Genomic DNA, 15760 nt, shown 5'->3' with positions numbered 1-15760 from the left:
CAGACATCAGGGCTTCCCCCCTAAATTGTGATTATTGATAAAATGGTGTTTTGGTTTTTTTAATTGGAAATGATACCTATTAACCTTGGTATGACTGTCAGGTAACATGGAGTTATTCTTAGCCATTGTTTTAGAAGGAATTATCTTCCCTTATGTTTTCTATCTATCATCTGTCTATCTATCTATCTATCTATCTATCTAACTATATACACACATTTACATCATATATGTGGTATGTATAATATGTACAATATGTATAATATATAATTTTATAAAATATGTATGCATTCTATTTTATGTAACATAAATATATGTATTATATATGTAATATGTAAAATAAAAATGATTCTGACATGAATATTTAATTTTAAATCTTTTAATCCTTTTAGGAAGCACTTGAAGTTCTAATAAATCCTGGAAAAAACTTGGGCTTTAACATTATGTACTAATTACTTGATGTTTATGTATCCGTATGCAGCCCAATATCATTTGCCATTTATGTGAAATATTCTTGTAATTCTTTTTACATGATTAAAATCTGTTCAAGGAAATAATAATATACATTTCCTGAGCATGATAAGTTTTATAGACTTTCTCATTTAACCAGTAAAATGACCTAAATGATGGTAATTATTATAATCCCTATTTCACAAATGAAGAAGTTAACTCATGGAGAATTTATGTAATTTGCCAAATTCATATGACTAATAAATGGTAGAGTTGTAAAATAAGTTTAAGCGTATTGACTGTAAATCCCACCGGTAACTACAGTTACATGGCCTCTCCTTAGTAAGGTATCAAGAAATCAGAGAAATGCCAAGAGCCAGCAATATCTACATATGGAAAAACACTTAAAAGATCAGGATTTAAAACAGAGATTCATGGCACACTTCAAACTCATATTAAAATATATTAATTTTATGGTAAAATTGTAGAAATCCACGAAGTAAAACCAAGAGGTTCATCTTCATTTCATTCCCGAATGCCTTCTTGTTCCCGGGAACCTGCAGTCTTTTCATCAGTGACGTTATTTTTTCACACACGATTGACTTTTTATCAAAATTACCAACACTCCTGCCTGCTACCCAATAAAATCAGTATGTCATGGCTACAAATTAGATCAAAGGATTAATATATTAATTATATCATTATTTACCAATTCATCACAAAGCTTTCCATATTAGCATCACCATATAAGAGGGTGACACAGACATTCTTACAAGTTACTCTACTTGAAAGAGGCTTACTGCCCACTGAGAGCAAAAACTAATGGGATAAACTTTCTGAGCAAAGACGCTGCCTGTAGATGAAAGACATCATTTCCATAGTTAGCCCACTGTAAAGGACTTAGGAGACAGAGATTCGAGAACTTTTACATTGTTACACTTTTTGAGCACTGGAAATTGGTTTCTCTCAAACACAGCTCCAAATAGCCTTTACCACCAAACCATTACATAATTGTCCACACATCTGGACACCCAGCACCTAGCACATCACCTGTGCCATGAATGAATGAATGAATGAATGAATGAGTGAATGAATGAATGAATTCAGAGAGAAATTAGAACTTTATATCACAATCATTGTATGTTATTTATTTAGTGTCTGCATTTCAGTAATATTTATTCAGCAACTAAAATAATACCTGGCATAATAGGTTTTCGAAACACATTTGTTGAATGAATAAATTTCTGCCACTAAAATAAACAATAGATTCTAAAGTTCTGGAAGCACTTTATTATGTGGATCGATTCAAAAACTTAATGATTAATAGTGAGGTCTTTGGAGCTGGCCTGTTTGGGTTTGTATCCTAGCTCTGCCACTTATCACCTGGGAGAAATTAGGCAACTCTCTCTGTTTAATTTTCTTCATTTGTAAAATGAGGATAACAAATAAGATTTTTGTGAGGCTCAGGTTGGTATGTATTAAGTACATACTGAAAGTTAGTGTTACCTTTATAGCTATTATATCTCCATAAGTATATCTCCATATGAATAGAGAAAGAACTTGTATCACATGCCGTGAGTCAATTTTAAAAACTGTAGGTAGATTCAGCTGGGACACAAAAGGGGAAGAAGGTCTTCCTACCCAACCGCAAACTTCTTTAAACGCAGTGGAGAAATTATAGATACACAGGGTGGCATGTTCAAAAGTTAATATAACTGTCCCTTACACATATACTCTCTAAAATAATCTATACAATCCTTAATCAAAGATCTTCTTTTCCACTGTAACTCCATCAAAGTTTGAAGAAACTGGCAGTGTTTACTTAGTAAATGATAGAAACATCTGTGCAGGTCAGTGCGACTACTTGGACTTTTTAAAACGTGATAAAATTTCACCTTCTTGTTAGAAGGAAGCTAAGAAGGAAGACAGTTAATAAAAACTTAAGTCTTTCTGACTCATTGCTACCCTACTGAACTGTGAACTACTAGAATCTGGATACAGATAGAAGTTTCAGTTTTCCTCCCTCCACAGAAAGGGATAAAACAGCAGCACCACGCAACAGAAATAGAATGTGAGCCACAAGTACGAGCCACACATGTAATTTCAAATTTTCTAGTTACCACATTAAAAAAAAGTCAAAATAAACAGGTGAAAATAACTTTAATATCATTTTATTTAAGCCAGTGTATCTGGATACTAGGATTTCAAAATATAATCAACATTAAAAAAAAAAAAACTTAGTAAGACATTTTACATCCTTTTTTTCAAACTAAGTCTTCAAAGTCCAGTGTGCATTCAATTGGGTTGTCGGAAAAGTCATGACGTACTTTTTCTATGTTTTTCGTTGCAAAAATGCGTCATGACTTTTCCGACAACCCAATATACTGAGGCAAATCTCAACTCAGACTCGCTACATTCAAGTACTCCAATAGTGGCACATTGGCTAGTGGCTACAATACTGGAAAGCATTGATATAAAGGGATTCTGAGAGCCTCGTTTTATACTTTTCACTAAAGCACATACTTCTTCCTCAAGACCTAAAAGGTTCTCCACATATCTATGGCAAATTATACAGTCTAGACAAATCAATACACTAACACATTCTAATAGATCATGTTTCCTAATATTTAAAAATAGAAAATAGACTTCAGCTAAGGAAAATAAAATAGGTGAAACTACTTAGTGAAAAATGTATTTTTTGCTTATATGGTGCTAAGTCACTGTCTATAATGGCTGCTACCAATTACTCTATAAATGTAAAAGCATCTAGCATACAATATTTGCCAAGATTCTTTTCTTGAGGATTTCTTCCAGACCTTTAAGATACATGAAATCGGCAAAATACTTAGATTTTGCCTATCATGTACTATCTATGGCCTGATTTTCCTTTCCTGAGCTAGTGAGGAAACAGCACTGGTCGGATTTAATACTATAAATTCAGAACAAATGGGAACGCATTAATTTCAGAAGTGCTTCTGGGCCATTAACTTCCATGCTGATTAGACATGCACCATAGTACTCAGGCAACAGACTCAGGAATATACCCTATTCCTAAAGCAAACACCATTTTATCTCATAACCATCTGGGGTCCGTGTCCTTAGGGCCACTCGCATCATGTTGTCTGGTATATTTTAATATCCTGAGGTACAGCACTAAGACCTACTTTATTAGCACAACCCCTTTTGCTAGGGAAAGAGAAGACTGGCATAGAACAGATTAGAGAGAGAACAAATTCTGGATGGTGTCCTTGTCTGCATTACTTTTAGCTGAAGAAAATTGTTGGTTCTCTAGGCTTTCAAACCCTATGGTTTTTCTAAGGTACCAATAAAAGTGATACCATTCATAACGTGGACAGTGGTCTCTTTCATATATCGCCTATAGTCGCAAACTTAAGTGCCAAGCAGATGGTTGAAATCTGTTTTGTATAAAATGTGCGCTTTTCTCCCCCAACTGTGTTCTTTGTATTCATATTCAGCCTAGGTTTCAGCCATCAAAACACTGGCACTATGTCGATCATTAGCAGCATTTTAGACAACTGGCAACTAAGGTATTCACTGTTCTCCACAAAATGTTCAGCTAATATTTCCCAGATGTATAATTAAGGCAAAAGATCATCTTCTTAAATTGGTATCAGCACTTTGGATGGCTTCTGGCTTTCAACAGATTATTTCAGTGGAAAACAATTTTATATCAAAAATAAGAGTTCTTTTTCTCAGATGTTTTTGTTTGCTTGTTACCCGGCTGCCCATAAAAAAAAAAAATCTATAAATTTGCCCAAACCTTACCTACAGTCTAAGGAATAAGTAGCTAGCTAATACAAACCTCTCATGCTGCTTTTACTATGAAATTTTATGATATACTATATTTGTGTAGGTAAGTTTCTTTAAGTTATTTAATATTTTCTAATTTTCAAAATATCTGTACAAATAATACTTCAAAAAGCAATAATGCGTGACAGTTTTTAACCGTAACAGAAAATCACTCCTTTTTGTTGTCCAATAATTTGTTCTGTAAAATGATTAATTTTTATGATTACACACAAATAAATGATTTTTAATTTGCCCAGGTTAAAGCACAGGGATATGTTAAATCAGCAAATTCATTATTTTAATATTTGATATGCTACCACTGATACTTCCAAAAACAACATTTAGTGTATCAGATTTCCTACATATAAAATGGGAAGAGGTGTGTTTTTAGACTATTTCATTATTAGCAGTCAGAGGAAACTATAGCTATATTGGTGCCATTTAGGTACAAGTTGCCTGGGTTCAATATCATAAGTGCATTTAAAACAATTATAGTTGTATTAACTACAGAATTTTAAAAAATAAGTCCATAGATTTCTTATAGGTACTATTGTATATGCTAAAATAATTTCAACTATCAGACTACTGTTATCAAACAAAAGTATATGATTTTTATTGATGTGCTAGTCATTTCATATTTGCCAAAAATTCAATCTAGTTTTCAAAGTTTGAATTCGGTGGCTTGCATTCAGAAATAGCCAAATATTTTTCTAAATTTTTTAAGTTAAAGATGACTCATTAGCATTGAGGGAAAAATAATGTTATACTCATTTTAAAGCCCATTTTATAGACGCATGGCTGAAATCCAAAGAATCTGAGTAACTAATACATCACAAAGTTTTAATTCTTGATTTAGGAACTGTAGGAACATATGCCAACTTTGTATATCACTAAATGCTGCCTGATAAAATATATTAGCAGTAAGTTGTCCAACTGAACGATTTCCAGATTTTCTTTCTTGTTTAACAGTAGGATGTTTGCATATTTCCCTTTGGTCCTAGTTCTAAATGTAGTTCTGGTTCAATAAGTCTCTTTTCTGTTTGTTTGTTTTTTACAACCTTTATATATGTACAAAGAGAATAAAAGGGTAACACCCATTCTCTATTCCTAAAAGTGGCAGGAATACAATTTAAAATGTCTGTAACATAATTTTTAAGCAAAGAATTAATTTTAACATATAGCTAATTCTTGTTATCCCAAATATATGAACCAATATTGAAAACCTGAAACTAATTGTATAAAGCCTTCATGATACCATACTCATATTTTTAAAGTATAGATAACACAGAAGGTCTTTGGAAACATAGTCAAAGATCATCTTGCTGGTGGTATAACTGCACTTTTTAAAAAACACTGTGTTTAAAAGGAAAAGGATGCGATCTGCCGTATTTAAGATATTAAAAATACGGGGAGCTTCTCCTCTCAGATAACATAGCTTTTTTTAATGCATGTTTCATTGGTTGTTCCTTTACTCCTTGCTTCATAGGGCTTACCATTTCTTATCTTGAAATTGCCAACTACCAACTAATGCATATTAGGTTGGCTGGCCAGACGCTAATGCTAATAATTATCTAATTTATTTTGAGAACCACTTAAAATCTTAGTTGATCTTGCCACTTCCCGCCCAATGTGTTATTTATTGATATAAAGACATATACTCTTTATAGACCCCGTGTTGTCCTAATGCTCTACTGTCTATTTTTTTTCTTTTATCTTATCCTTATAAATATACTTCCAGCATTTTTACCTAAAATGTCATTCTCACGCTTTCCATATTCCCTCACAGTGTATGGTTCAGTAATCCACATATAATTTATTTTTCACAATATTTGTAATAGGTGATCTGATGCACCTGAGAGTTTCAAATACATAAAATATGAATCTTATCTTTCGAAACATGTAGCTTCAAAATAGTTCATAGCAAACTTGAGCACTTGATCCTAAATAAGAATTATACATGGTACTGAGATTTCAAGCTCCTAAAATATACCATGGTTACTTGATTCTGCACAACACCACTCCACTGACAGGGAAATGGAGAAGTGATTCCACATGTCAAGGCTGGTTATGTAAGCTACTGTCTCCAAATAGCTGAATACATTCAAGAATTCTGACCACTAGAGTAAAGAGCTAGGGATCTTTCAAATGTAGTTCAAAGCGATGAAATTTTAAAGTTGAGAGATATAAAAAATTATCCAGTCCATCACTGCACTTTACAGATGCATACACAACAACCCAAAACCTCTTCTCAATCTGTAAGGAAGAACTAAGATTTGAGATCTTACACCCAGCTAATAACACTTTCTATTATGTTATGCTTCCTCCAAAAAATCAGTGATGATACTGACAAATGTCTATGTTTACCAAAAAAGAGGAAATTGTTCAATGCTTTAGGAGTAAACACTCAAAATCCACACAAAAACTGTCCATTTGATATGTATGCCTTAGGACTCCAACGCTCAACTTTCTCATGCAACCTGAAACCTCAAATTTTACTCAAGCATACCTTGATTAACCCAACTTTTTGAATTCAAATCTTCCATTTAATATGCATCACAATACCACCTTAAGATTTTTAAAGCTGGAATACTATTGTATGTCCCTATAGCTCATGCCATAGGATTCTATGTTGCAAATGAGAAAGTGGGACTGGACCTTTTTTGTATTTCTATAAAATAGTTCTTCCTTTCAAGATTTTCTCCCCAAAACAGCAGCCTCATCAGGGTTTGTTAGGATGTATTCAAAATCAATTTATTCAATTTTCAATTACCCTATAAGTGAAAAAGTTTCTGCTGAATTCCAAACTTTTGTTATGTGTCTGTGTGTGTAACTACTACATTACACAAAATAAATTATTCACATAACTGTTAACTGACTCCCAATTATCCTTTAATTTACTTATAAGAGTCTACATATTCTACTCCTTCACTTTGACTCTTTAAATTGCTCTCACAATCTTCTGGATATGCTTTTTTTTCTCTAGAAGAATGCTTTTAAAGCATTAATTTTTCTAAACTGTTTATAGGTCAAATTAGATCCATTTTATTTTTCCAGTAATGCTAAAATTTTAAGAAACAATTGCACTACAATATTTATACCCCATAATCCTTAGGGCTGTAAAAACAGTATCTTTCTTTTAGTTCCCCAATTCTAGCTATGTGTAGGACTGGAAGGAAATAGAAGCTCTTGCCTAAGGAACAACATTCATTGTTACCTTTGTTTTTCCATTTCTAGGTGTTCTGTTTGATTAATGGTACTTAGAATATTACATAAAAGTTATACTCCATATCCTGATTATACTATGGGAGAGATTACAATCTGAATCTGATATTGTATATTCAGTTATCACTCGTTCAAAGTTGAATTAGTGAATGAACGAGAAATTAAATAGTTTGATCACCAGTGAGTGCAGCTCTTTCTTTCTCTTCTAAAGAATATGAACACTATACATTATAATCTTAATGAATCTTCAACATATATCTCTCGTCATGCAGATAAAGAAGAAAAGAAATAGTAACATTAGCTTGATGTGACATCTTCCTGCAAATTCTTGTCAAACATATTATGAAACTCAATAGCAAATAAAAAAACGGGGGTTGGGGAGGGGGAAACAAAGGGACATCAGGAAAGGAGTAAAAATAGTCTTTGGACTTTGTAAATTATTGCCCAACAAACTCTAGACCAGGAAAATAAACCAAAGAAAGACTTGTGGGCAAACAAGTAATACCCTAACTCAACAATTAGAATAAAAATACTTTAGAGCTTTTTCAAGCAACCTATATTAATTGTGAATGAAAAATTAATAGCATAAATAAAGCATTACTGTTTTTCATTTTGTGTTTTCTCATGTGAATGCGTATTTCTCATTGCTAACGTTTGTGTTTCTTTTTCATTAGGATGCCCTTTTCTTAGATAAATATGAAAGTGTTTAAAATGAAGGCAACAGACCACATGTGAAAGTTCCACAACCAGTTCTCAAACAATTCACCACTTAATATCTTCATCCTCATTAACATAAAACAGAAAACAAACCCAAAATCAGTACTAAAGTAAATGATTTGCTATATTTTACAATAAATTTTAATTAAAAAATGTACCAGGAAAACACTATTTGGGCCTATGTCTTCTTTTACTTGTAGATTAAGAAATTATCAACAAGCAAAGCTGGTTAACCCTTTCTTTTCTTTTCTCAATGTTCCTGAAGCTCTGAAGGAGAGGACATGTCCTTTATGAAATTGTTGCTCAGGGTCCCAACAGATCTAACTCCTAAGCCGCCAATATCAAAAATTTATAAGGTTTGAGGGCACCTTTTTTTTGGCCCTACAGAGTGAATTTCATTTCTTTCAATTAGAACTATTCCCAATGCATCTGATTCTTAGGTTTCAATGTGACAGAAATGATTGTGATGGGTAGAGCAGTCACATATGCACAGAACATAATGAAACCCTATGCATCTTCATAATAAGAACTATTACAAAAGAATCTACTGATACGTTTTTAAGAAATATCATATCTTCTGTTTTTTAACATTTTCTAAAAAAAAACAAACAAAAAAACATTCTTTCAAAGATGTGAAAAGCAGAAATAGAAACGCTATTACATATGAAAGTTTCAATGGATTTGCTGCCAGCAGCTTTTCTTTATAGTGCTCTCTTACCTACAGTATGTGTTGGCACTGGCAGGTAGCCCTAATTCGTTAGTAGCCAAATTATTTTTGTCCCTGAAGTATGAGAAATCTCCATAGCACATGAATGAGACATGATTTACTAGTTTACACACATCTTTATAACTCCAAGAAACCAAAACTCATTCACAAATGCTCTCATTTCAGCAATGAGAAGGGCTACAGAATACCAGAGATGTCTACTTTGAATTCCTGGTGCCCATTCTCCACGAGAAAACGAAGAGGAAACACAAAACAATCAAAAAAGCAAAACAAAAAAAAAACCTATCTTATTAACTTCCATAAAGAATTTGGATCCTCAATACAAGAAAAATAAACAGCTTTCTATTCACCACACTCTACATTGCACTGAAGTCAAAATATTTCAGTCTAAAGTATGAAGAAAAACATCACTGAGTTATCAACCTAAATGTCTCCACATAAAAATTCATCACGACGGCATAGTAGTTTTAGATAATGTGGTTCATAATAACTATAGCATCCTCATATTGCATGATCGTCAGCTACATTTATACACTGCTATAACACCTTCACTAAGTTATAGAGAAAAATTAGAAGATGAAATAAGCAACACTTATAAATAAACATATAACACAAGTGATGATACAGCCATAACAAAAAAAAAATCTCTGAATTCTAAGGCAAGACAACAGTAAAGGTATTAACACTAAAAAGCCAAGTGCCTGAAATGTTACTCAGATAAAAGAAAGATTTGAAACACAATGAGCCAAGTTCAGGTCAGAATTGATTTAAGGTTAGACACTGATTTCAAATGTCTATGAACATCTATAAGCTTTTGTCTTGAATTTTCCTTCTGGCATGTTTTCTGGGTAAAAAGTCCTTAAACTACCTTGTAATAGATTAATTGCTTTCAAGCTGGGTGACAAAAGGGCATAATGACCGGAAAATGATACAAAAGAAACAGAAAAAGCATGTTAACAAGTTGATCCACAAACCTGGGTAATTCTCATGAAGTACATACAGATTAAGGTTCAGTGGTTCCAAACTGGCAGCATTCAAGTTGGGTTCATATTTGGGTTTTTTGTTTTGTTTGTTTTTTAAAACCACCTGTCCTAAAACGACATTGTTTATGCTAATTATCTTTGTTTATGCCACAATTCTGTTTGTTTACTCCATTCTTTTAAAATACCATATCCCTATAAACAGTTCTCACCAGAATTCTTCTAAATCTTGTTTCGGTCTGGTCCTTCTCGGCAGCCCACTGAGCAGGACGCAGCTCTACAATGAAGGCGCAAAAGCTGGGAACAACTTTGAGTCTCTGACTCCTCAGGCTGGCAAAGACAGGGAGCTCTGCTGAGGTTTTTACTCAGGCTCCAGCGGAAAAGGATCCTGAATGTGTAGAAATGCAACACCCCCCTATTGGACAAGCAGAACCATACGCCACAGCCCCAGTATCTCCAGAGGAGATGTATGAACTCTCAACTAGTAAGTGAAGAGAAGAATAGATCATTTTAAAGGGAAGGGAGTGCAGCTTCCAAACTGCAGGAGAAAACACAGTCAAACTGCATTTAGAAGGGATAAGAAAGGTCTTCTGAACCATTATTAGTTCCTGATTTAAACGAAGGAATATTCTAAAGGATGCCCAAATAAATACTGTTCGCTTATGCAAAATAGTGCCAGTCTTTAAATTTTTTTCTTCTCTAGCAATATCACTTGATCATCTATATAACGCAATATGTTAGTAATCCTACTATATGTCCATGTAGATAACATCCAAAATCTACATTTAATAGAAATGATGATGATGTAAATCAATGAAAAGGAAAGAAGCACCGAATGAAGCAGGAAGAATTTGCTATGTTTTAGTCCATTGCTTGTTCATCAAAATATTTCCATTAAGAGGAAGATATTTCATATTGTGTTGAAATCTTTGGACATCGTTTAATCTGATTGCCATCATCTGAGTCAGTGACCTGACATATTAAACTGTATGTGAATTAGTACAAGATAAATATCTAAATTAGTTTATTTCTCATGCTCTCAGTTAACCTCATTGAAATTATAAATGAATAACAAAATATGGAAGAAAACACAAATTCATCCATTATGCTTATTTAACTGATCTATAAAAAGGGAGGTATTCCACCTACATAATGCACATCTGCATTATACATATACTCATTAGGTGGCTTGAGAATTGACAGTGTAAAGAATAAACAATAAAAATCAGATTTTTAACCATGAATGCCATTTTGTTTTTTAAATGCATTATGAATGCAATTCATTTGAAATAGCTTCCAACTCTATGGAGGAGTAATGTGCTAAAGAACTAGAACAGGTTTTATATTTGCCTCTCAGGTATGATGCACACACATACAGATTTTAGTTAAAAGCTCCCCAAGAACAGATAAATACTTTTCTCATATGCTTATTATATTGAAGAAACAGAACACGCCAACATGTGAAGCAATCCTAATATTCACACATTTTTATATTGATCAACCTGCTAAATACCGAGCAGTATATAATGCCACCTGACATTGACTCCTTAATTGTTCTTGGTCATCAGTCAGGTCTCCTGCTAAGTCTTTGGAACAGTGCTCCAACATGAGTGTGACAGAAGCATAGGTTGTCCACTGCTTTCTGCAATTTGCATTCCAAACTAATATTTTTAGCTCACTTAGCTTGCAACTTATTGAGATGGTAATTCAAATCTACAATCAGTGATAGACAGCTTTTCCTTTACAAAGTATCAATCAGTAAGTGAAAAAATAACAACATTGACAAAGGCAGGTATCAGAACGTCCTGAAAACATAAAGTCAAAGTTACAGGCTTACAGTTGCCATTAGGTGACAGAATGTGAACAGGTACGTTTCCTTTGATTCACACCTAGAGGTTACCTGCTAACTTGAATGTACTTATACCATGAGCACAATGGTTTAATTTTTTTTCTAATTAAGCTGAATAAATCTGTCTAAGCAATAAAAATGTTATTACTATAGCCAAACTTTAGGTAATTAAAGTACTGCTAATGTCAGAGATATTCTTATAGACCGCTAATAGGAATTTTTCATGGTCATTTAACAGATTAGTTTTTCACAATACCTGATGTATATTTCTTTCTCCAGAAAAACACTTAAAAGTTTCTTACTGTGAAAAAATCATTTGTTTAGTCAGTATTACCACAAATAAATTTGATGGATATATAAGGTAAATAAGTGAAATTTTCATCACAGAAGGTTTTACTCTTGCAGTGTTACCTTCAACATGTAGAAAACAGGCAGTCTGTTGTCTGCACCCGTTTTGAGAGAAGCAATCAAATAGGTGATACTATAAACTTAATTTGCTTTACCCCACTAGATTCAATCCCAATTTTTCTCTTTCTATTTACTATCAAATTGTCTTTTTAAGCAATCATCTTGCATTTTACTTAAGTCTCTAACATAAAGCAATTAGAAAGTATAACAAGTTGATTAATCATAAAACTATTACATTATCAAATAGACTATATATAAGGGAAATAAATAGAATACAATATTATTGATAGTATCAAAATTGTTTTTTTTCCATTGATCAGAAACAAGCTAATAATGATATTTAAAGCAAATTTTAAATATTTTCACTCTATGAATATGAAAAAAGTAGATGGTATTCCTAAAGGAAAAATCTTAAAGTCACATTTTTTTGTTATTTATTTTCAGGTGAATATATAATTTCACTGTCTTCTTTTAAAATTTTTAAGAGAGTTCATGCGTTCAGTCTAATGACGCTATTACTAACATTTAGACCATGTTGCCAGTTACGTTTCCTCTAAATAGCATGACCCAAAAGACTTTGTTTACAAACAATTCCTTAGAACATACTTTGTCTATTCACCTCCCACCTGAGAATTGTGTTTTTCATGAGTCATCATCAGTTATGACAAGGACGCATGAAAATAAAAAGAAAATATTTCAACATCTTTACTGTTTAGTATCACTGTTGAATTTACTGTACCTTGAACATTTTCACAGACAGTGAAATTGTTATTACGTTTGAATTATTTAACAACTGCTTATTAGTCTGGCAGTATTGATCATGTTCATTTCTAGGGCTAATAATACAAATAATAAGAATAACAAACCTAAATCCAAATTCTGATCCTGATATTTAAGTTTTGAATATTCCTTAAAGTTCCAAATAGTCTACAGGTTGCAAAGAATAACAAATGATGGACAAGACTCTACCAATGCAACTAGAAAAAAAAGATCACATGAAACTTCCAAAATGCATGAACCCCAAACAACTTATTTATATTCTCTAGAGCAAAATTCTCTACCTAATAAAGAAATGTAGAAGTCTTCTTTTCAGATTTCTGACTCAGTTTGAGTGAACAACTCATCTATAGCAGGTGAGCAAACAGAATAAAATTTAACACTCGATGGAAATAACCTACTTATTCAGTAAAAGCTGCAAATATTTGAAAAGGCAAAAATAGCTGACTACATATGATAGTGTAGTTATAGTATATATACCCCCTTTGGAGGATATAAATATTCCATGTTGAGTCTACAAGATATACTCTATGTGGGTGACTAGAGATACACTCACTCATATAAATTCAATGTAAACAAATAGTAATGATTTACTGAGATTTTTGTATGTATTACCAAGTATAACCACAGGGGAAATTATTAAGAAATTTTCTATTGTATGACATTTTTCAAAATTATTTTAGCTACTAATATTGCCAAATATGCTGTCTATACTAACAACTCTATTGATTACCACTTGCTTATTTAATTAGCCAGTTAGAAAAGCGTGCCTCTGGGTGACAAAAAAAAATGAAATTCTCACCAGGAGGAAAAAAAAATTGTTAGGAGATTTGAGCATCAGAATAGGAAAGGGAAAAGTTTAGTTTAAAAGGAGATAATTGAAAAACTACAAATAAAGTTCACAGCAGGAAAGCTTGCCTATATAGAGAAATAAGCTACAGCCTGTTAATATGTAACTACCATTTTATAAGAACAGTCTGTTAAACACGCTTACAAATCAGACTCAAGAGTTTTATTTTCAAAAAGTATAGAGTTGAAGAATATTATTAAGTGCTACTTTACACCCATGCTAGAAAACTTACTCTGATATATTAAACTGTTACATTAAGCAATAGTATATTCCAATATTAATAACTTCAATATCTACATATGAAATAGGCTATATTTGCAAACAAAAGCTATTTTAAAGAGTTAATATATAGAAGTTTGAAAATGTGAATTCAAAACTATTAAGCAAGCTCAACTACTCACTGGAATTGTCTAGTCAGGATTCACCTTAATTAAAAAAAAAAAAAGAAAAGATGAAGAGGAAATGAAAAAAAGAAGACAGTATCAAAGCATATATGTTGGCTATTTTACTTTCTTTCCTGATCTAATATTGGCTTCTCTAATATTTGGCCACATTCTAGCATTATTTTATTCTTAATACCCTTCTCTTCCATTGCTTCACTTCTAGGATGTTTTAATCTTTGTCCTTTCTTTTTTCGTCTTTTCATATCAAATTCAGTTGTTTGAGCGATGAACAGCTTGACTTAGCATATTTTTAACCAGCTGGTCTAGCACCTAGCTTGCATTGCATAGTCAGATACAACAAATGTTTATACAGAAGGTAGCTTTCATGAAAATGAAAAAAAAAAAGCCTGGGTATCATGCATCCTGGCTTTTTTTGGCTTTTTTAAAAAAAAATTCACCATACAGAATACAAAGTTTGAATTCTTTTTAATGGCAAACAAAATTCTATTTATAGTTCCCCAAAATGAACTTATGCTGGGAGAAGAACTCAAATTTAAAAATTGCAATGTGTACTTACAGGAACACTAAGGGCTAAAATTCTTTCAAAGCCCTGCTTTACTTGAAACAACATCCAATGGAAGGATATTGCACATATTTCTCCAAATAGGACCTAATTAATTAGAAATACACTTATTCTCATCAGAGCAAAAGGGGATATTATGGTAAGTCAAAATTTAGTTTAAGACAGCTCATGCAAAAAAGTGGCCACTAAAACTTAGAAAGGAATCATCCCCACTTCTCTTTTTTTGACATTTCAAAAGTAATCTACTAATAAATTTCTGTAATGTTAAATATTCTTTTAAAAAGAAAAAAAAATCTGCTCTCTTAGATCAACAAAAGGTCATGTGCTTTACTGAGTAGCTTCCAAAGTTTTACGGAAGGATCAAATAGGAACTTATAGCCTCCGTTTTAACCACCACTAAAACCTTCTGTCACCCCAGGAATTACCAGACAGAGATGTCGAAAATGGTTAACACTCTGCACAAAAGCATTTAAAAAGGTGTAGAAGGGAAGAAAAAATATCAATGAAGGAAGAAAGTGAGAAAGAGAAAAGCAGCGAGTGGAGGACAGAGAGATGCTTAATGTTCATTTAATTTCCTGGTATAGGACGCAACCTAAAAACATTAACAGAAACCTCGGAGACTTTACAAATCAGTTCAATTTGGTGCGGACAATCACCACAAAAATCAGCTAACAAGATTGCAGAAACACTATCTACAAGCTTTTCTAACAAACGGGGGAGCATCTTCCAATTGATTCAGAGACCACTGTAAAATGGGAGAGTTGTACTTCAATATATTAGGGGGAAAAAAACTGTACTCACCTTTCAAACTCCTGAGGTAAATCAGGGTCAGTAAGCATGCTGGAAAAGCACAATTTCCCTTTGTCACAGCAGCCACCTATGATCGTCTCCAACTGAACCTGTCAAGTGAGTCCAAACCTTCTAAACCAATTGATTTTCTCTCTCTCCCTCTCCCTCTCTCTCTCTCTCTCTCTCTCTCTCTCTCTCTCTCTCTCTCTCTCTCTCTC

The 15760-nt window shown here is 32.8% G+C and overlaps 1 protein-coding gene across 11 annotated transcripts in view; it reads right to left on the bottom strand.

The window, feature by feature from the left end:
* SOX5 (SRY-box transcription factor 5) overlaps positions 1 to 15760 on the bottom strand; it is a 987332-nt gene that overhangs the window by 399471 nt on the left and 572101 nt on the right. For 2 of the 11 annotated variants that reach the window (XM_019654623.1, XM_019654622.1), the window contains exon 1: positions 15555 to 15735. The exons of 8 other annotated variants lie outside the window; for them this stretch is intronic. In XM_019654623.1, the coding sequence (XP_019510168.1) occupies positions 15555 to 15592 (38 nt within the window). In that variant the 5' untranslated portion in view covers positions 15593 to 15735. Of the gene's footprint in view, positions 1 to 10115; positions 10184 to 15554; positions 15736 to 15760 lie in introns of those variants that run through there. One more of the 11 variants, XM_019654625.1, reaches the window with a different exon arrangement.

This window comes from Hipposideros armiger, unplaced genomic scaffold, assembly GCF_001890085.2.
Source record: "Hipposideros armiger isolate ML-2016 unplaced genomic scaffold, ASM189008v1 scaffold_227, whole genome shotgun sequence".
Lineage (NCBI taxonomy): Eukaryota > Metazoa > Chordata > Mammalia > Chiroptera > Hipposideridae > Hipposideros > Hipposideros armiger.
Note: the sequence above shows the minus strand (reverse complement) of the source record. Positions and strands in the feature narration are given on the sequence as shown.